The sequence below is a fragment of the Seriola dumerili genome, unplaced genomic scaffold, assembly GCF_002260705.1.
Source record: "Seriola dumerili isolate Sdu_G_001 unplaced genomic scaffold, Sdu_1.0 BDQW01000169.1, whole genome shotgun sequence".
NCBI classification, from domain to species: domain Eukaryota; kingdom Metazoa; phylum Chordata; class Actinopteri; order Carangiformes; family Carangidae; genus Seriola; species Seriola dumerili.
The window spans coordinates 4,658,149-4,679,401 of NW_019174424.1; the positions used below are offsets into that span (position 1 = coordinate 4,658,149).

Consider the following 21,253-nt stretch of genomic DNA (forward strand, 5'->3'; position numbering starts at 1 on the left):
ATTTGATGATCTCGTAACAGGCACATGCGTACACACACACACACACACACACACACTTGCACAGGTACACGCACACATACAATAAGACTCCGAGCATAGCAAGCATGCTGCAAGGGTAGCATGCTGCCTAATGATGCCCTGTTGACCCATCGCTAATGATCCCCCTCATCTCAGGCAGGAACATGATGAGCTTTGATCTGTCTGTCATTAAGGGACTGTGGAGTACATGCACAACTCTTTAATCTGATGAAGAATTCAAATATACATGGATCAACTCACCAGAGAGACGCACACACACACACACACATACATACACACACACACATTCAGGAGCATGTATCCACATATGAATAATTATAGACGCAGACTCACATGAGAAGACACAAGTAAACACCTACTGTACCCTCAGTAAAATCTGCATTTACTGTACATGGAGGCTATACACACAGACACACAGACACACACACACACACACACACACACACACACACACACACACACACACACACACAGACACACGCAGGATAGCACAAAAAGCCCTTGAATCCATGACGGAGATTAAACATGTCATTTACTCGCCATGGTAAAAGAGCAGTAATAAATAAAACAGATGATTTATTAATATCCAGAGTTGTAATCCACTGCATTATATGTGTATTAAAGCACATTACTTACCATGGCATGGTGAGCGTTAAAGTGCTTCTAATAAAAATTTCTAAGTGCCTAAAGGCATTTCAAAGCAGCAGCAGATCTCTGAGCAGTATCTCCTCAGTGTCTCACTAATGGGACTGATGTAAATATGTTGATTTGTGAATCTTCCCTCCAATTTAGCACTGCTCATATTGTAGATGAAGATTATCCAGGGATTATGAGGCTTGAAAAAAACGCTATTTGATGTGTATTTATGCACGGCTTATAGATGTAGTAATAAGGAATTAGGTCCCATCATGGGTGGAAAATTCAAACGTTAAAAAAAAAAAAAAAAATAGTGTCACTCCTACCTCCCCCATTTTGGCTCCCTGTCAGGTTGTCATTTAGCGATATTCATTTCCAAAAGTGGAAATTTAACAGACGTTTGTGATGCAAATCACAGGCTATAACTCTGTGTGTTGTGTGGAGGGCCACATTAAGCCTTCAAATCACTCATGCCGTCGCTCAGGCGCCAGTAACATTATGCCATATCTGCTTGATCGTTCGCACATATTTCAATGCGTGATTGCAGCCAACAACAGTCAATGCCTCCGCTTTGGAGGTCCTTAGAGGCGGAGAAAGTTCAGAGAATTACCAACATGATATTTTTTACACTAGTGTGTTAAGAGCAGTTGTGGGAACATTTCAATAACACAGCGGGGGAAAAAAAAATACTCTGTGAATACATTAACCTGATAGGAGATGGTGTTCCTATTTAAATTTATGTAATTTCTAACGATAACCTCCAGGATATACCTGACATTGTGTGAAGACTAAAATTGCTGCGGTTGTAATTTTTTTTTTTTATAGAAAGAGCTCCTGCATATGTATAAGACCGTGTCAAAAAATAGAGCCAACCTTGGTTTTTTACATCACAAATTCAAAAACTTCTTTACACCTTCCCATGCTTCACATTCTCTTGCATATGTAATGGAGGTATATGGGGTGCTGGTTTCAATCCAGGATCAAACCAGGGTGGATTTTCCCTTTTAGCAAGGTTCTTCATCCTGTGCTCCCAACTCAAATAGAAGAAAGCAACTTTGCCAACATCACTGCACCAACACTGGGATCAATGCTAGCTTGAGTGCAAGCTCAGGAATATAATTAGATAAACATCATTAACCTCATATATTAGATAGCATTGTTGGCACAGGGCTCCCAGCTCCCAGTGTGTGCCAGTGTTATGATAGCTATTGATTACAGGGTATAGTTTTCTTGTAAGGCAGCTTGCAATTTTTAGATCAAAATGACACAATCTTTACAGGCGGAAATGTGGATTTGTTGCATAAATCAGGAGGATAACAGATGACAAGACTTTCAGAAGGTGAAGGGTGATTAAGTTTTAGTGTAGGTTCATAACAAATATATAGGCAAGTATAGAGGACAGCTCTTCCACTTTGTTATTATAAGTTGTGTATTTAAATAATCAAGACAGATATACTCATCCTTAATGTTTTGGTGTGGTCTGTCGGAATAAGTTATTCATTCATTTTACTCTCCAGCATGCATAATTTCATAGTATTCACATAGGATGTTATTATGCCGATTTTAACAAGCCGTGTTTCTCACACTAAACCATCCTAAAGGATCATGTGGAGAGAACACAACAATTAGTATCTCTGACTGAGAATTTCCCCTGCTTTGTGTGAATCGCATGCTTCTCACTCAGCAGCCGTTACTGTATCTGATAATTGAGATGAACAATGTGGTGTGAAGTCATGTAAGAACCAGCCAAACGCTCCCATTAGCATAATGTCAGGGCGTTCAGATCTTTGTCTGCCTGCTGGCGTTGTGATGGCTGCCTGTCTTCGCACAATGCCACAGAGCTGTGTTCCTCCTCTGTCATTGCTCCTGTTTTGCAGGGCATGTCCACGTCAGACACAGGAACGGTGAAAAGAAGGAGCTCCTGTCTGTGTGGACGCCTCTGAGGTCAGAGATGTGGCAGGAGGAGGCTGGCAGCTTTGAGATTCTCTGAAGAAAGTGATTTTTGGGGTGATGGGGTAGCTATCACACCGTCACAGAGCAGGACTTAGTGCTATAGCATGGATGATGGGAGAAAATAGTGGTCAGAGGGCCTCTTGGTAAAGTAGTGGAGAGAGGCAGTGATGTGACAAGCTTCATTCTGGTAGCTCTCACACTCTAGAGGTCCCAATTAGGAACAGGAACTCTTTGGTCCCTCAGGCTGCCCTGATCGCAAAGGTGATGATCCTGCTCCACATCGCACACAATCTCCACCAAAATTAGAAAAAAAAAAATCTATTCCATCCGTTATCCACTCTTCAACTCGACTCATCTATCATCTCTAACTCCTTCCCGCCAAAGACTCCATTGTTACTCATGAGTAATCGAATTCGTGTGACGTATTTTCAATGTAAGAACCTCCTGAGATCCTTGTCCCTGAGTGCACTGACACCAAAGGTGTTTGTCGTCTGCAAAGCAGGTAAATAAGGCATTGCCAATACTGATTGCTGTTCACGCCCGGGCCCAGAGGAAGGAAGGGAGACAGACAGGCAGGCCGTGTAAATGTAATGAAGGGAGATAATAATTCTTTTCTCTGTCAGCTGCTCTCTGCCATTAGCATTTACTGCCAGCCCCTGCCACTCACTGCTTGGCGCCCATGCACTCTGCCACACTGATAAGAATCACAATCACCAGCCATTCCGCACGCATATATTACAACGGCAGGCGCCCTGATACCTCGCACCTAGCAAAACACTATTAGCATGCCAGTGGTATCTTTCCAATTCGGAGATTCAAAGGGATCGGCTGGGGAGAAAAGCACGGATGGGACATGGCAGTTTGAGACCTTGCATTTTGCCTGATAATATTCTGGTGTCTGTATCTTAGAGAGGTGCAGTCACAAACACGCAAAAGATGAGGGTATTTACACACATTTTCATGCACAGGCACACACCTGTGCACACATATGGTACAGTATAAAGGATAAAGGAAAACAAGGAGCAGACAGGTTTTCAGAACATCAAGAGCAAAGATGACTCTCTCCTCCTGAAAAAAAAAATAAATAAAAAAAAGTACAACTCTATCTATATGTTAATGGTGGGAAAGAAAGATCCAGATCCCGCCTGGTGCATCAAGCAATTAAATCGAGACCTGCCTGATAGCTACATCTTCATGGAGTTACCCACAGAGGTCCCAGGATGGACAGGCAGCACAGCATTGCAGGTGCATCTGATCATCTCCATCTCAATGCGTGTGAAATAATGTTTCCCCCACCATACCATCTACTAATTAGGATCTAATTATCCAGCCTAGTGTAAACAATCACAGCAGATGGCATAGCGCGCAGTATTAACTCTAATGACCTGGGGCCCTGTGGAATTCACATTTCAGCGCGTTTGTTTATTTTCCTCCGTTAGTCTTTGCCCTACTTTCTAAATTCACTTAGGCCCATTTCCAACCTTCTCATGCCTTGAGAAAAAGCTGCCCGCCTCCTATTCCCGATGCTGCTCTGACTGTTTTTTTTTTTTTGTTTTTTTTTTTATTTCCTGTTTCTTCCGCTTACTGTCGTTTATCTGTTTTGTGTTGCTCTCTCTTGTTTTTTTTAGTTTTTAGTTTTTTCCAAACAATGTCAATTAGCTCTCAAAAAGATCAAGTGAAAATTTGTACCTATTTTCTCCCCCACCCGCTACCATCTCCCTTCTCCCTTGTGAGAAGAGAAAAGAGAAAAGTCGGAAAAATAATGCTGTGATGTCAGTCACACGCGCACTACAATGAGAGGGAAGCCTGGCTCATTTCCCATTGTGTTGTACTCACAAGAACACTCCAAATCTCACTTCCTCAAGATGAAAACAATTTCATATATCTTGTCGTTACAACGTAAGAAATTGCCATAGTGTCTGGCTTAAGTTGATGCATTGAAATGTTGGCTCCACGAATATGCTCACAGCTCGCTGCTGCAAGACATAAATCTTATTTGAGTGCCACAAAGTCAGACAAGAATCCCTGCTTTATCTTTTTACAAAGCTATGACTATCCCTTGGTGATTAAAGACATAACTTTCTTACATCTAGCTACAGTTGTTCAGCCGTGGTTCCCCCCACTGTTCATCGGACAAGGCTGAGCCGACTAGAGACTTGATGCTGCAGAGGGCGTGTAATGGTGGCTGTGGGTGTGTGAGGTCTCATTAATTGACGCCAGGCCATGTGCCTGTGCTCCTCTGCGTGCCGTGTTCTCTGCCAGGAGCTGGACTTGCTAATTAGGCTCCTGGATATCACAGACACGTCCCTCGGCACGGAATACAATATACTGCTAGTGACTCAGAGACGGAGTGCTAAGGGGAAGGAGAGAGCATGCAGGGCAAGAGGATGGAGGGAGACAGTGAGATAGGGAGGGAGAGAGAGAGACTGAAAAAGATGGAGAGACATCTCAACAGAAAGCGCAGAAGGAAGGGACACAGAGAGAAAGTGTGAGAGAGAGCGATGACAACTGATGAGAGGGCAGGGAGAGAGAGTATGAAAACAAGGCCAGAGATCAAGGCCGCCAAGAAAGAGAGACTGCCACAACACACGGAGGAAACTGTTATTGTGGCGGGGAAGAGAAAGTTAAGATGGAAAGAGAAAAAAGTGGAAGGAATCAAAAAGAGAAAGATAGTTTGAGACAGGCAGAGCATAGCAGAGAGGTAGAGTAAGGCACTCAGAGGAGTAGTGAGGCAAACAGGGAAGGATTCCAAACAGAGTGTGTGTGTGTGTGTGTGTGTGTGTGTGTGTGTTTGAGTATGTGTACAACTGTGAATCTGTCTGTGCTGCCTGCTGGAGTGTGTGTCCAGATAATTCAATCTACTGCCCATTGACTGGCCTCCCGCTCCGTCTTCACTCCTAATTAAATCTCCATTTGTTGGCTGGATGCTACTGCTTCTAATTGTGTTGCTGTAGCATCAGATAGACACACAGGCACACCTATAAGCGCACACACCGTGCGCACATGCACAAAGGGCCCTGCAGCAAGTTGGGCTCCCAGACACGTCACCGCGGTACATTACACCTCAATTAATCACATCAATTACGCATCAATTAACCCGTGGCGATCCGCTAAACACAGCTCTGGTGCAGGCAGCATTTCATCTGCAGAGGACCTGAGGACTTTTCTCCGCAACATCAAAGCAAGCGCATCATCAAAAAGAAAAACATTTTAGACAGCTTAACACGAAAATCCATATTCCTGCTTCATCTTTTCCTCTGAGCAGTGAGCATGACTGTATGGCTGTACGAGCTTTTAAAAGCATGTCACTCGGGCCATGAAGTCTATATTGCCACAACATAGATACCAAGGGATCTTATAAAGTGCATAGTCCTACTGAATGTTGGACAAACATGATTTAGGGGCTATAAATACAAGGGGGGGTTAGGGAGACATCAAGCTTTGATGGACTGGCACTCACATGCAGCATGCAGATGCTGATCCATGGGCCATTTCTCGAAATGAATGTAGGGGTAGATGGAGGCTCTTCATCTCCCCTCCCTGTCTTATATTGTCCTGGCCTGCTTGTTTGGCTTCTGCTGTAATGGGTCGCTTCACCTTGCTGCCTAGTGTTGGAGGACACTCCCCTCTCTCTTTTCATTTTTCTTTCTCCCCCTCTCAGTCCCTCACCTCGCCGTGCCTCTACATCACTTCTCAATCTCTCTTTGTTGTTCTCATTAAATCCTGCATTTCTCTCGCCATCTGTTTCGCCGTAACTCTCTTTTTCCTCCTCTCTGTCTTTTCTTGTTCGCTCACTTTCTTAATCTCCTCCTTTTTTTTGTGTGTGTGTGTGTCCACCTGCTTTCTGACTCACCTAAGTGATAGAGTGTAAACCAGCGGGGTGTCTGTTGTCACGGTGACAGCAGCTTGTGACAGAGTGACAGATCAGCCTGACCTTCAGGACGGACTGTGTTTTCACAAGGGAGAGGTGTGAATATTTGTGGGTGTTTGTGTGTGTATTTATGTATGTGCTTCATTTCATGGCTCCAAACGTCCTCATCTCAACTCGTAAAGCACCAACGACCTGTGTGTGCGTGTTTGCTTGTCGTGCATGTGTATATCCATAAGGGAGGTGTTTCATCAGCTTTTAAGATGCTTTTAACCTCCCTTCACCAACTCCCCAACCCACACCCTTTCACCAACCCATTACTAGGCCAAGGTCACTGCCATGACTGTTGCATAACCCCCATCAGAGAGGCTAGCCATAACCCATCTCACATGTTAAAGTCCAATTGAGGAAGCCAAATGACAGCTCTAAATTTTCCTGGGTGATATGATGCACCAGGAGGTGAACTGGAGGTGGTGGATGGAGCAGGGAAGCTGTGTGTATATGTAAGGAGAGAAAGAGCGGTGGAGAAAACACATAGCAAGGTAGAGTGAGTGAGAAATAGGGACAGAGTGGGAGTGGATAACAAGAGAGTAGACCTCCAAATGTTTCAACAGGCATGGGCTCCACTTTATCGCTGGATCTCAGTGATACAGTTGTGTCGAGTGCCAGCGAGGATGTGGTTGCATGGGCTCAGACACAGGTGTCTGAGGATTAAACAGAGGGCAGGAAGAGGCTCCCTGCTGCTGGAGTGGAGCTGGGGTAAGGAGGTGAGGCATAAAATAAGCAAGAAAGAGAATACAAGACAAAAGCCGAATGTGAACACCGTTTGTGTGATTGCATGCCAGCATGGCGCAATGGGGAGCACAATGGGCCTTGGTTTATAAAGCTGCCCCGGTGCCTGTGGTCTTTGTCTAACAGCCATTAAAATTCTGTGTATGCTGCAGGGGACCCGGCTGGAGCCATGCCACCATTCAACCTCAGCTGTCAGGTTAGAATAAGGTGTTTTTATATCTGTGGTGAATGAGCTGTGGTGGTGCAGCTTGACTGTTGGGGGGCAGCTGCTCTGCACAGCAGCCACATTAAAGCCCTCCTGGTCTTCCCATGCCAGTTTTTGGTCTTCCCTAGATCTGCCGACCCGCTCCGGTTGGCTTTTATCTGTGCCCACAGTGCGGCAGGAATTCCTGGTCCAGAAGGACTGCCCTCTAGCTTTCCATCTGGATTCGAATGCTTACAGCATGCAGGCTCCGCCACGTACCTGCCAAAACCCGCCGCTGTCTCTCCGTTCATCACTGGCATGGAGGGAGTGACAGCTCTTCTTAGCCAATGCTCTTCCTTTTCTTCCTCCCTCCACTGCTGTCTCTTCTAGAAAAAAAATGTCAGCTTTACCTTGACATAGAGCAGCCAGGCAGTTGCAGATAGGCACATATCCTCCATTCCTTAAGCTGAGTCCCCGCTTTGTATTTTGCTTTGTTTCTGTCTCTGTGTATGTCTGTAAATATATGCGAGTGTCATTTACAGTATGCTTATGTCCCATGAAGCCACAGTGCTCTAAAAGGAGATGACACCCGAGACAACTTATGGATCAGATCAGCGACGATGATACCACAGTGGAGGCAAACGTATCGACCTGACAACTTAGTGACAGCAACACACTCATTTGCAAAGTGCCATCTCCACTGTACATACTGTATATATTAACAGAGCTTTTTACTGCTGCATGTGCATACATATAAGCAAAAAATAGACAAGGATGTTCCCACATTGATGCAAGCATGCGCAAACAGATGCATTACTCATTCATTTCTCTGCAACGGCTGACAGGCGCTCAAAGAAAACAGAGGAAACGGAGATAACATGTAAAAATGATGCAGCCACTGTCACAAACACATGCAGCATCTGCCACAGACACAAACAAGTGTCAGCGGTGTTTGACCTCAGCAATTCACTGTGAAGATCAAAAGCACAGTGATGAAGAGGAGAATGAGGCCCGGACAAGAGGTTCTCTGTTGGAAACTCATTAGATCCCCGAGCCCTGTGTGCAGAGGAATTGATGCTATCTTCTTTTAGTTGTAAGAATTGTTCACAGTCAGTGGTCATTGAATTTCTCACCTGGACTCAAATAGAAGATCACTTCTGTTGTGTGTATACCATGGAGAGGAAGCTCTTTGAGAGTTTAGCAGCATGGAACTGGAAGTCAATCTTGCATGATGTTAAAAACATTGACTTTTTCCTCTCTCCCTAGCTGTTGCTCTTAAAAAATATATACTCTCCTCTTAATTTGAAATTGGTCACAAGGGGCACATACAGCCAAGACTTCTTAATCAGGGCTCAACTGAATGGGTCATCTGAGACAGAAACTAGTGTGAATATACAAATGGCAAACAGGTGCGTTCAATTTCCGGTTCCACGTTTCCAGATCAGTAACTTGGTATTATACATATTCCTTCTCTCCGACGATTGATGTGTGAGTCTGGGTTTGGCATGTGCAGGTCTCTAATGGCGGCTTGTTGATGGAGCCAGATTTTTTTAATTTAAATTTTTTTTTTTTTTTTTTTTTGGAGCCACAATTCTGAGTGCACATAGCCACCATGCCCCTGAACCACGCTGGAAGTGGTTGGGTGTTGTGCATTTGTGTAGGCATAAGCGAATGTTTTGGGACTGTGTGCGTGTGCAGGGGCGTGTGTGTGTGTTCGTGTGTGTGTGTGTGTGTGTGTGTGTGTGTGTGTGTCAAGTATGAATGCATTTACTAGTGGATGGAATTACAGCAAAGCCACCACTCCAGCAGCTAGTGCCTGGGGAAAATAGGGATGGCTCCTCCATTTGGGCTCAGACAGGGATCAGTTTCAAGGGGCCTGTTGGATTTGACTGTGTTTGTTTTGGAGAAGTTCATGCAAGGGTGGTAGAAAGAAGAGATTAACCAGGTAGTGGAGTATTGTTATTACCAAACGGGAAAAATCCAAGGGCTGGTTTTGAAAACAGATGGCTGTTTGTTTGCCTCCTCTTATGAGTGGTGTGTTTGTGGGTGATAGAAGGGAGAGTAAGGGGCTGTTTTCATATGAGGTATTTTCTGTGTGCTGGTTCGCTATGTGTGTGTCCCGTTATCTGTGTTTGTGTGTATGTACACGGCGCACGCGTGACCGTTTGTGTGAAACACAGAGGTTTACAGTCATTCTTTTATTTACCGTTTCAATCAGGCTCAATTTTCTCTATCCCCCTTCCCTGCTCGGTGCAAGCTGCCCTCACATTCACCCACTTCCACCACACCATCCGCCGCATTTACCGCCATAAATCTCGGGTGTGAACTTGCGTATGGGTGTGGAGAGAGAGATAGAGAGAGAGAGAGAAAGGCTCCAGTAATCAGCCATGAGAATGAGTCAGCTAGTGTGGTAGACCTAGAACCAAGGCGCGCTCCAGGCCTTGGCGGCTTACTGCAACTATTAATACAGACTTTAATTAGCCCGCCACTAACACTAGCACAATCGGCTCAGCGTCGCCCATGGCTGGTGAGGCAGACAGATCAATAGGTCTGATCATGCCTTTTTCATCAGCTCAAATGAAAGCACTTTGTCTCCAAGCTCAGCTCTGGACCTTGCGTATCACCTTAAAGGCTTTCTTTGGCTGCACTGGCTGTGTGCAGTGTTGCGGATGGGGCCTGTATAATCTGGCTGCATTAGGGAACTATAAAGATAAATGAAGGGAGGCACAGAGCATAACTCATCCTGTCAGAGAAAGGGGTTTAAGGCTGGGAAACTTTGTGTTTTCTAAAGCAGCTCCTACCACCCGCCACCCCCCATGGCTTCCTAGTTTCTCACTCTCTCTTCCTCCTACTTCCTTGTGTCCTTTCTTTTCTTTTCTTTTTTCTTTTGTGTATGTGTGTGTGTAAAATCTGTGCTGTATTTTTCTCCATCTGTTTTCTGTCTATTCACCCCTCCCCTCCTCTCACCACCTCCCTACACCTCCCCTATCTCTCTCCCCATCCACTTTTACTGATGTAGAGGTATGGAAGTGTTCATTTACACTTCTTCTGCTGCACAAATTGCTCTTCTACCTCTTTGCCAGCGCATTTCAATTTGAAATAAAAGAGTAAGCTGCTTTTTGCAGTAACAACTTATTCCATGTGCTTTTTGGCAGGCTTTTCTGTTGACCTTCAAGTTCCCAATCAGTGCAGAAGAAAAATGGAAATAGCTTGTTCTGAGTCCTCATTTCCTGTGAATTGCTGGGACTGTGTTGTGTGTCTCTGCTCACAGGGGTTACTGAATCACTGCATTTTTTTTTTTTTACAGCTAACCCTTCTTACTGCTTCACTTTGTTTCTTTTTCTCTCTCTCTCTCTCTCTCTCTCTCTCTCTCTCTCTCTCTCTCTCTCTCTCTCTGTCTCTCTCCCTGTGTCATTATCTTTTTACTTAACTCATTTTCTCCTCTCTCCTCCCCTTCTCTTTCCAGTAGATGATGTCCCACCTTATTTTAAGATGGAACCTCCTCAGGCACAGGTTCACCTAGAGGGGAACCGCCTGGTCCTAACCTGCATGGCGGAGGGCAGCTGGCCCCTGGAATTCAAATGGATCTACAATGGGACCGAACTCACACGTTTCTCCTTGGAATACAGGTAAGGAATCCAACCATGCCCGCCAGAGCTGATTCTATTATCTTTTTTTTTTCATCAACTATAATTAGCTTACTACATGAGGACAGTTTAGCGGCATTTAATTGTAACTAATAGCTCAATTGCTCATTTTTATTCATATTCCAGACTCATTTCTATGGATTTATTCAGGACTGATTTGGCTGCACGTCTCCCTTGAGACATAACATCTTGTGTTCAGGGGATTGTCAGATTTATTCCTGTTTGTATCTCACCGTATTCAACGTTCAGTGATGGTGTGAGCAGATAACTCCACTTTTCTCTCTCTCTTACTGTTTGTTGAAACTGTCGTTGCTGCAACAAAATCAGACAATGCATGTTTTTCATCAGATTTTCCAGTGTGGGTGGGCTTGCTTTGCTCTGTCAGCAGTAAGATGCTGTTCCACCGACCGTGGAGTCGTTCTGGACACTTTTTTTTCTTGCACACTTCAGCCTCTAAATACAATTCTGAAGCCCTCTACTCACAGCACAGAGTGTGGTCATCAGAAAGCAGCCTGTGCTAACAAGGCCTTTGTGTGTGTGTGTGTGTGTGTGTGTGTGTGTGTGTGTGTGTGTGTGTGTGTGTGCATGTATGCGTCAGCATGCCATGCTCATTTGTGCATGTACTGTATGCCTGCATGTGTGTTTACAGGTCACAGTTTCAGTCCACAGTGAAAGTCAGGTTCTATCTATTTCTAGCTCTGTTTTTTGGCCTCTCTACTCACAGTCTCATCAGTCCCCTAGACATGGATAGACACTCATGTTGCATTGCCTGATTGCTATCACCGGCTACCCCCACCTCCCTCCCCACACACACCTTCCCTTCCCTGTCTGTCTTTCTCCCTCTGTCTCACATCCTCCCTCCCCTCTTCTCCCCCTCGTCGTCTCCTTCTTCTTCTTCCCCCGTCTTTCCTAAGCATTTGGCTGTTCTCTCACGTGGCTTAAGTCTCTGGGTCTGCCTTGCAGGCCAGCCCTCTGCTTGTTATTCTTCACCAGCCCTGATCAAAGAGGAGGACTGGAATCCATTTAATCAGACCCCCCACCCCCCACCCCCACCCCAACACACACACACACCCCACACACCCTGACTTGCAGTGCGGGAGGAACATGGCAGGGGCGGACTCCACACTCCTAAGTGTCTGTAGCAAACCAATTAAAGGGGACTGAGCTCTGGGGTTATCTAGCTAGCATTTCACACACACCATTTAACATGAATGCACATCAGGGGAGAGATGGAGCTATGGCTGCCCAGGACTAACATGTGATAGGTACTTGTATGATTTGATTCAACTGACTCAAGAAACAAGATAACAATGGGGTTTTGTGAGTCCTGCCAGTCAGGAACTCAGCTGTCTCTATGTTTTTTTCTTTTCTTTTTTTAACTTGCTATCTGCTGTCCAGTATCTTCATCACCACTGAATGCCCGCTCTATTCTATCACTAATTTTGAACACGTATGTCTCATAGCAAAGTGGAATGTCATTTAAGCTGTGTTTCAGGTGCAAACAGTGAAACATCTCGATTCATTTCGCATCTTAAGTGTGGGGGATAAAAGCGGCAAGATGACAAATGTCGCTGTCTCTCACGCTGATGATGACTAATGGCACTTTGTGTTGCGTGTGCCCATTAGGTACCTGATCCCCTCACTGGACCGATCACACGCCGGCCACTACCGCTGCATTGTGAGAAACCGAGTGGGTGCGATAATGCAGTGTAGCACTGAAGTGCAGGTTGCCTGTAAGTGCTGTTTTCTTTTGCATACATCCTCAGTTCTGACAGAGTTAAGGGGAGGACACTGTTTTTGTGAAAGGCTTGTCATGCACAGTATGTGGATGACTCACTCTGAATAAAGGAGCTTAGCTTTTGAAAAAGGTACATAACGTGGTAATAATAACAATTCCTCTTTTTCATCTTCTTTGTTGCTGGCATGCATTTCCAAAAATTCCTCCTCTAGCCTTAATTCTTCTTTTTAACCCACACTCTCTTTCCTTCATAGATATGGGTGGTTTTGTGGAGGGTGAGAGGTCTCAAACTGTATCCCAGGGTGAGGGGGCTCTCATCCACGTACCGCGGATACACAGCTTCCCCAGGCCGCAGATCACCTGGTTCAGAGACGGGCGTAAGATTCCCTCCAGCAGCCGTATGTAAGTACTACCTTCTCCTCAGCTTGGTTTGTTTGATTTGAGCAGCATGTGTGTGCTCCGGACTCCTGTGCTTCTGCACGCATCTGAGCGAGTGCTCTCATATGTGAGTTGTTGGAGAACGCAGAGCTGCTGAAGCCGAATATCTTTCACTTCAGAGAGCTCTAAGAAGTTCAATACTGCTCACAGATTTTCTCCAATCCCCCCAACCCCACACGCACGCACGCCATGAGCGAAGTTGAGGGGAATAGTTGATGAACGAATGTTGGCGCAGGCCCTATGTTCATCATTGAATCACCTCTCAGTGATAGAGCGGGTTATTATATCACCCCTATTGACTTTGCAGGCGGAATGATTGAAGGGTAGAGATAGAGCAGGCAGCAGGGGAACCAATTAGACAAAATTGGACAAAAGGCCTCAATTGATGATATGTTTGACTGACAGTGCTCACCCCTGGGTTGATATGTGTGTGGGAGTCTATGTGTGGGATCTGTGTGAGGATGTATGTGGACAGTAGGGAGTTCTTGGGGTTACTGCATACCTACGCTCCGAGGGTAAGTGTAAGTTTGGATGCTTTTTTTTCTCTTGTTTCTTTTTTTTTTTTTTTTTTTTTTTTTTTTTTTATGTTTGTTGGATTCATGCCTGTTCAGATATGCAATCCTCCTGAAGAGACACTGTGAAGGTAATCACCTGAGATTAATTGTGCCATCCTGACAAATAGAGGTAGGCAGTCCACAGCTCCTCGGAAACCACCTCCTCATTTATTATTCAACAGCGAGCTCTGCCATGTTGACATGAGGACTTCTATCCTGAGTTGCATGCTCTTGCTTGAGGAACGGATTGGTGCGTGTCTCCTCTGCCTGCGGGGCTCCAGGAGCACAGTGCAAGCGAGAGCTGAGGGGAGATTGCAAGAAAACTCTCAACCCCCTAACCATGAATGCTCGACCAATTCCAGAGCGGCTGACTCTTATCAAAAATGAAGCGGTGAAGCTTTGCTCTGTGACAATGAGAGGCACTGACAGGACGCTCTGCATTTACCGCTTGTTTGCTCGCTTTGTGTCAGGCTACACTGACATTCAGCTGCGTTTGTGTATGTCGGTGTTTGTGTGTTTGTATGAGTGTCTGTTGCTTCAGTAAGAGCCACCACTCCTAATTGTCCAGGAGTGTCTCTGTTTATCCTGCTCTGATCAGGCAGATGCTGGCAGATACGAAGAGCCTAATCTGCCTGCGTGCTTAGCGTCAGCTCTCATTTAATGGGCCCTTTTCAGACGTTCAAGACCATCAGCCCAACCAGCATTCAGCAAAGCTCAAGGCTGCTGGGCTTCTGCACTTACAAAAAGGATTTTAAAGGGATAGCTTTTTTTTTTTTTTTTTTTTTTTTGAGCCACTTCCTAGTGCTTAGATACGTGCGTTTTTTATTCTCATACACCATTTTCCCTTGTATCCTGTGTAGCTTGTTACTCTAAGCACAATTAGTGAATCTGCTGTAAGTGCAAAAGAGGTAACACAATACTAATACAACACATTATTGTGAGTTTAATGGGAGAAATATATAAAGAAATATATTTGTCTTTATCAACAAATTAGAGACTTTGTTTGCTCACCCTTTTAGCGTCCGACTGTTGCTGGGACTTTGTGTCTTACACATCTATATCCTTTAAATACTGTATGTAGACATTAACCATGCAACCAACAGTAAAAACATGGTCAACTGAGCTTCCATGGACAAAACTCAGACTGACCTATAGTATCTCACAATATCAGCCCACCTTATCTTAACCCCCTTCAGTGATTTAGATGACTTTGAACTTTTTGTTACGACTCAAGTGCTGCAGGAACAGCCAGTACACAGCAGCGAGATGAATTCTGAACCATCCCTTTAAGACATTGTGGCACCTTGTAGATGGAAGTGCTCATAAAAATTGTTTTGTGCGCTTCTTTTTCGACATAATTTATGAGTGTGTGTGTGTGTGTGTGTGTGTGTGTGTGTGTGTGTGTGAGTGTGTGTGTGTGTGTGTGTGTGTGTGTGTGTGTGTGCGCGTCAGTTTACCCTCAGGATTTATTGACTTTTAGAAACAACTACTCACTGGTTTAATGATATGAGTGTGTCTGTGTACTTGTTAATGTGTGTGTGTGTGTGTGTGTGTGTGTGTGTGTGTTTGCTTGTGTGCGTGCATTTTTATGTGTGTGTTTAGGGGAAAATTTTGGAAAGCACACCAGCTGACTGAGGCTGTCTGTTTAACTGGTGATTTAACCATATTCATCACTACCTAAAGCTGTTTGTGTCTTTATCGGGGTAAGGTTGAGGTTAGGTGAGTGTCATGAGAATGAACGCGCATTAATGCAAGTATGCTTAACGAATGTATAAATGTTTGTGTGTGTGTGAATATTTACATCAGTGCCATCACGCTGGACAACACGCTGGTCATCCTGTCCACGGTGGCGCCTGATGCCGGACGTTACTACGCCCAGGCCGTCAATGACAAGAACGGGGAGAACAAAACCAGTCTACCCATCACACTCACAGTGGAGAGTAAGTACATGTGAAAACACACACACACACACACACACTCAGGTGCACATGTACACACATTCGAGCAACAGACTTCATCACCCACTCAGAAAGACGCACCTCACCAACAGATTGTTTGTGTCATGAGCAGATTGCATTAACAGGTTGTCGCAGATGAAAATATTGTTTAAAAAAAAAAAAAAAAGTTTTATTCCTTTATATTTTTGCTCAGCTCAACACTTGAGCACTCATATGCATTCATCTCAGCAACAGGTGGCTCAGCTGAAGACAATAGAAACAGAGATAGCGCCCTCTACTGGCCTGCCCTCTACTCCTTTCTGCTGTTTCTTCTTCTTCTCTATGCCCAACAGATCTAATCATACCCATTAAGTGCACAACAATAGCTGTCCTCTGGTTCTGCAGAACCTCCTTTAACCTCTGGCTCAAGCAGTGAATTACACTCATATGGTGTTTTTTTTTAAGGTGGAGCTCCAGCAGCACCTCCCTGGCTGGCTGGATGTACTAGGCCCATAAAGTGGACCTTCAGTTTAATCGCTGCTCACAAAAAGCAGATTTATGAAAATGACACTGAGGAGCGGGGAATGATTAAACACACACATACACACACGCACCCTCACAAACACACACATCAGATTAGATGGTCGGACTCACTTACAAACAGAACATGTTCACAACTTCAAATAAAGGTCGGCGTTTCTCATGGAAGTATGGTTGCACGTCAGATCATTAGAGTTTAGCTGAACCTGACGCGTCACCATCCCCATCCTCCCACCTATAGTCACCTTCTTTCATCTAAAGAAAGTCACACAAATCGTCCCACCTACCAATACATACTTTTATCTAAACATACCAGTTCCCCTCCTTACTAAAAGCAGCCAATTAAAGGAGTCACAAAATGTATTTTATAACTAACTGGCTCCGAAGATAATATTTATGATAACATTTTATACCGCAAATAGTACATCTTTTGGTAAAAGATATCACTGCATCCCTTATGATTTCTGTTATTTATCTGGTCTGGGTTTTGACTATTGTAGGAGGATTTTAACCTGTTTACTGTGGAGCCGCTCATTTTTAATGTCAGCTTCCTGCTCGCTCCAACATCTGCTCATCATATTGTTAATACCGTGTTTGCAATTCAGTGCTCAGTACGCATGACACAGCAATCTGCGGGGACCAGATATCACTGAATATCACTGAATCTGACCTTGCGGATCACACAACTGCATTTTGCATCTGAAAGTCAATAAGGTTTTTACAGCTGCATTTGTTCATTTTAGCAATTCTGCGGAGACAAGACAGAAAAAAATATGCAGAGGAGGGAGCATCTTGTTCCGAAGGGAGCATACAAATGAGACAGAGCTGAATCTAATAGTAAGAACCAGACTGACACTGGCTAATGCTCCAAGTGGGCAGACATTTTGCTTCTTTGTTTTATTCTTCAGAGTGTGAAATACACTACAGTTGACTCAGGTTTACAATTGTCTTTGGACACAGACAGATGTAAACAATATGGTGATATTAGTAGCGAGAATTTGCAATGCAGGTCCCCACGTTGTTTACTTTTCCCATTTAATTAGAAGATTACACACTTGAGGTATTCTCAACAATGAGAGCTTATGAACTGCAATACATTAATTAGTGTCAGCCAAGGAACCAATCATGTCCTCTGGAAAGTAAAATGAGTTCTTTGACACGTCAAATGGATTTGGTTGTGTCATTGGCAGACATAGAAAACATTTTCAGACAAATATTATGGAATTGAAGTTAATATAACCAGCCCGTGTCTTTTCTATATTTACAGAAATCTGTAAGACATTTCATGAATCTTAAATTGGTATTAATTTGTAATATAAGCAGAAGGGAGAACAGCAGCCATCATATTTTTAACAATGTCAACATGACTGCATCAACAATTACAATCAATAAATCATTCATCAATTATTTATATTATGTGCTGTCTATGCCACAAACAGTTATTAGTAACTAATAACTATTACTTTATCTCTTATTCTTAGAAGGGGGATATTAGTTGTGATAGAGTCTTCTTCTTCTTCTTCTTTTTCCTGTTTTTCTTCTTCTTCTTCTTCTCCTTCTTCTTCTTGTTCTTCCTCCGACTAAATTTATCAGGATCTCATAGACCATAACACCCACACCAATAAAACTTTCCACATAATCTCACCCATTAATAAGGCTGCAAAAATTACATGCATCAGCTAAATACTGTTATCTTACATTTTAGCCAACAGCTTCTGACCCAAGTGATTTAGATTTTTCCTCATAAATCCCTCGGACTTGAGCAAATCGTTGCAGCCCATTTAATTTCTTCTCTTTCAATTTTTTTGACTCGTCTGATGACTTGACAGCAAGCTGTTCTACATGGATTGATTGGTCCTCACTCTGCTAATTAATAATAACGTCAATGATACCCTGAAGATGATGCTTGTACCACCATGATGAAATGGATTAGTAGGGATCTGTAGTGGGATTCTAAAACCTTTCAGTCAGCTGCAGCATCAGAAAATCTGCCTATTTACTATCAATCAATGGGTTAAAAATCTATCTACATTTTTTTTTTTTCAAATAAAAAACATCACATCTCTTTTAAAGGACAAATGTTGTGGTTTGTCATGAGGAATGATCTTTTTAATCTGTGTGTAGGTGTGCTTTTCATATGTTTTACTTTCAAAATGTTAAGTGCATTCTTTGGACGCTCCAGCAAAATGTCAGCAGCAGCGAAATATTTTTTCCTCACTATTTGTGCTTGAAGCTGCACAATCATAATTAATATCTGGATGAGCCAAAATCACTACTTTTAGATACAGTTGTCAAAACTTACACTACTGTGAACATTTGTACTCCATGTTTTCATTGATTTTACAACTTATATTTCCGCCTCCTGTAGTGTATTACATAACCTAGAATGTGTGCTACGGGACCCCAACAAAAGTCTAATCTCACATGGTAAATTTTTGATTTCATTTTTTAACGGTAAATTATTCAACATATTGAAGCTGTGTTTATAAGATTGTGATGCAACTGAAATCATGATTTCAAATCCAACAGCTGAAGAGCTGGAGTCTTGAATGAAGTAATCAAATGGGGGGGGGGCAATAACCCATCAGATTGTCTGCTCCCACATTCAAGTGGCGTTAGTAGAGGAAGCGTTGTCATTACTCCGCTGAGATTCTACAAGAAAATGCTCCTTGGAACAGTGTGATTTACAATGAGGTGGCACAGAATAACAACAGTGATAATAAAAACTTGATTAGGGACACTATTAACCTCTGGAAAAAAAACTTCACAGACGCACATGGACACACGTCAGGCCCCCACAAACAAACACACGCAGTACATGCCATCAACACGCAATCACTCAAACACATACAAGTGCACAGCAGGCCCGTACCCGTACTCCAGGGAGGTGGGGGGAAAATGAGATCAAATTCAGAGAGAGATCACTGATTGAGGGCAGTGAATCGATGGTTGGCTGGAGGCTCTGTGAAACCCGTGAGTGATGGTGCTGCATTTAATCGCCTTTTGTGTTTGTCTCAATTATGCTACATAATGGCTTCTAACACCTGGGCTAACACCGTGCTCAGGAAATGCTGTGTGCACTAGAGAGAGGATCTAAAGTAAAGACAGGGGTGTTAATAGTTGGGCGATAGCATGCTGGCTACCTGCTGGTGATAGTGACAGATTGTCAGTAGCCTCCATGTCAGGATGTAGTCATGCTCAGTTGGCTATATCAGGCAGATGCACAGGCTTAATCAGAGGCCTGTGTGTAGTTTATAGATTTTTTTTCACTTTTTCTTTTCTATCTACTTTTATGTGTTTCTGTGTGCGTGATAGATGTTGGAGGACCTGCCGACCCCATCGCCCCCTCTATCATCATCCCCCCAAAGAACACCAGTGTAACAGTGGGGAGAAACGAAGCCGTCATGGAGTGTGTTGCCAATGCAAGGTAAATTTTCATTCAGAGGCTCATGCATACTGAGAATAAAAAAAAAAATTTTTTAAAAACATGCAAATACAGACATTCTCTCACCTCTGTATTTGATATTGTGTGATTTGACTGAATCTTGAAATCTTTTGTTTGAACATGATAGGAAAAGTGTTTTGTACATCTCTCATTTTGTACCTCTTCTCCATTCTTCCCTTTGATTCCAGGCTCCACTCTGTTCTCCCTATCTCACAGAAAATCCAGCCCTGAATTCTGACTATTATCTCCTATTCAAAGACTTAATCAGAATGACAGATGTATCCCATTGCTCCTTCAATGCTCTGTAACCTTGAAACAGAATATGAATCAGTATTAAAAACCACGCTCCCTATCTCTTGCTCTCTTTTTTCCTCTTTGCAACATTTTCTTTCCACAGACCCCTCGTCAAAATGAGTATTACTTGGAGAAAAGACGGGGCAGTGGTCAACACAGGGATCCGCGATTTCGGCCGAAGATTGGTCATCAGCTTGCCAGCAGTCAGTGACAGCGGCTACTATGAGTGTGAGGCGTCGCTCCGCAGTAGCAGCGTCCCCTCCGTCGCTGCTGGGGCCTTCCTGCATGTTCTCGGTAAATAACCCACACAGCTCGCATTTTGAACCTCGCGCACAGCAGCTGAGCCTAAATTATCCAAATATTGCATCAGCAGTCTAACCCCCATGATGAGAGAGCATTTTGTTACCATTTTATATTCCAGTAATTGAGTTGATGTTGTTATCTAGAGTGGTGCAGATGCTCATTCACCAGAGAAGGGTCGAGATAAAAAAAAAAAAAAAAACAGCAGAGATGATTTGTGAGTTGTTTTTAGAGGCTGTAATAGAGCAATGTTTTATGCTTCCTTTTTTTTGTGTCTTTGAAACAGAGTTTCCTCTGTTTGTAAAAGAGCCACCAAGTCACATCAGTGCAGAGATGGAAAAGGTGGTGGATATTCCCTGTCAGGCACGAGGTTAGTGGTGTTTGTTTTTTTGTGTGTGTGTGTGTGTGTGCGTGTGTGGGGGGGGGGGTGTTACTGCATGTCTGAAAGAGCAAGAAAGCATGAACAAAAAGAATACAAAGAACAAAAGGGTCACAGTGACAAGGGAAAAAAAAAATATATCCTCTCCTCCCTCTGCAGGCACACCGCAGCCAGACATAGTGTGGTATAAAGATGCAGTGCCCATCAGCCCGGTGAAGATCCCCAGGTACAGGGTGTTGGTAGGAGGCAGTCTACAGATCAACGGTCTGCTGCCAGATGACACTGGGATGTTTCAGTGTTTTGCCCGCAATCTTGCAGGAGAGATCCAGACAAACACCTACCTAGCTGTTACAAGTACGTCCCCCTGAAATTTTTTCAAAGCTATCTGCATGTCTAGCTGCTTAATTCTGCTCATCTTCCCCTCTCCGTTCACTCCCTTTTTTTTTTTTTTTTTTATTCTTAAATCCGCTCCTCTGTTCTCATTTCTAATCCTCTTTTCTCCCTCCCTC

At 43.8% G+C, this 21,253-nt stretch overlaps 1 protein-coding gene across 1 annotated transcript in view; it reads left to right on the forward strand.

Annotated features, from left to right (window-relative positions):
- Positions 1-21,253, forward strand: part of LOC111227146 (protein sidekick-2-like) — an 80,504-nt gene that overhangs the window by 34,099 nt on the left and 25,152 nt on the right. Inside the window, exons 2-9 of the mRNA XM_022752560.1 lie at positions 10,939-11,101; positions 12,746-12,852; positions 13,112-13,259; positions 15,656-15,789; positions 19,642-19,753; positions 20,169-20,359; positions 20,652-20,735; positions 20,904-21,098. Of these exons, the coding sequence (XP_022608281.1) occupies positions 10,939-11,101; positions 12,746-12,852; positions 13,112-13,259; positions 15,656-15,789; positions 19,642-19,753; positions 20,169-20,359; positions 20,652-20,735; positions 20,904-21,098 (1,134 nt within the window). The remainder of the gene's footprint in view (positions 1-10,938; positions 11,102-12,745; positions 12,853-13,111; positions 13,260-15,655; positions 15,790-19,641; positions 19,754-20,168; positions 20,360-20,651; positions 20,736-20,903; positions 21,099-21,253) is intronic.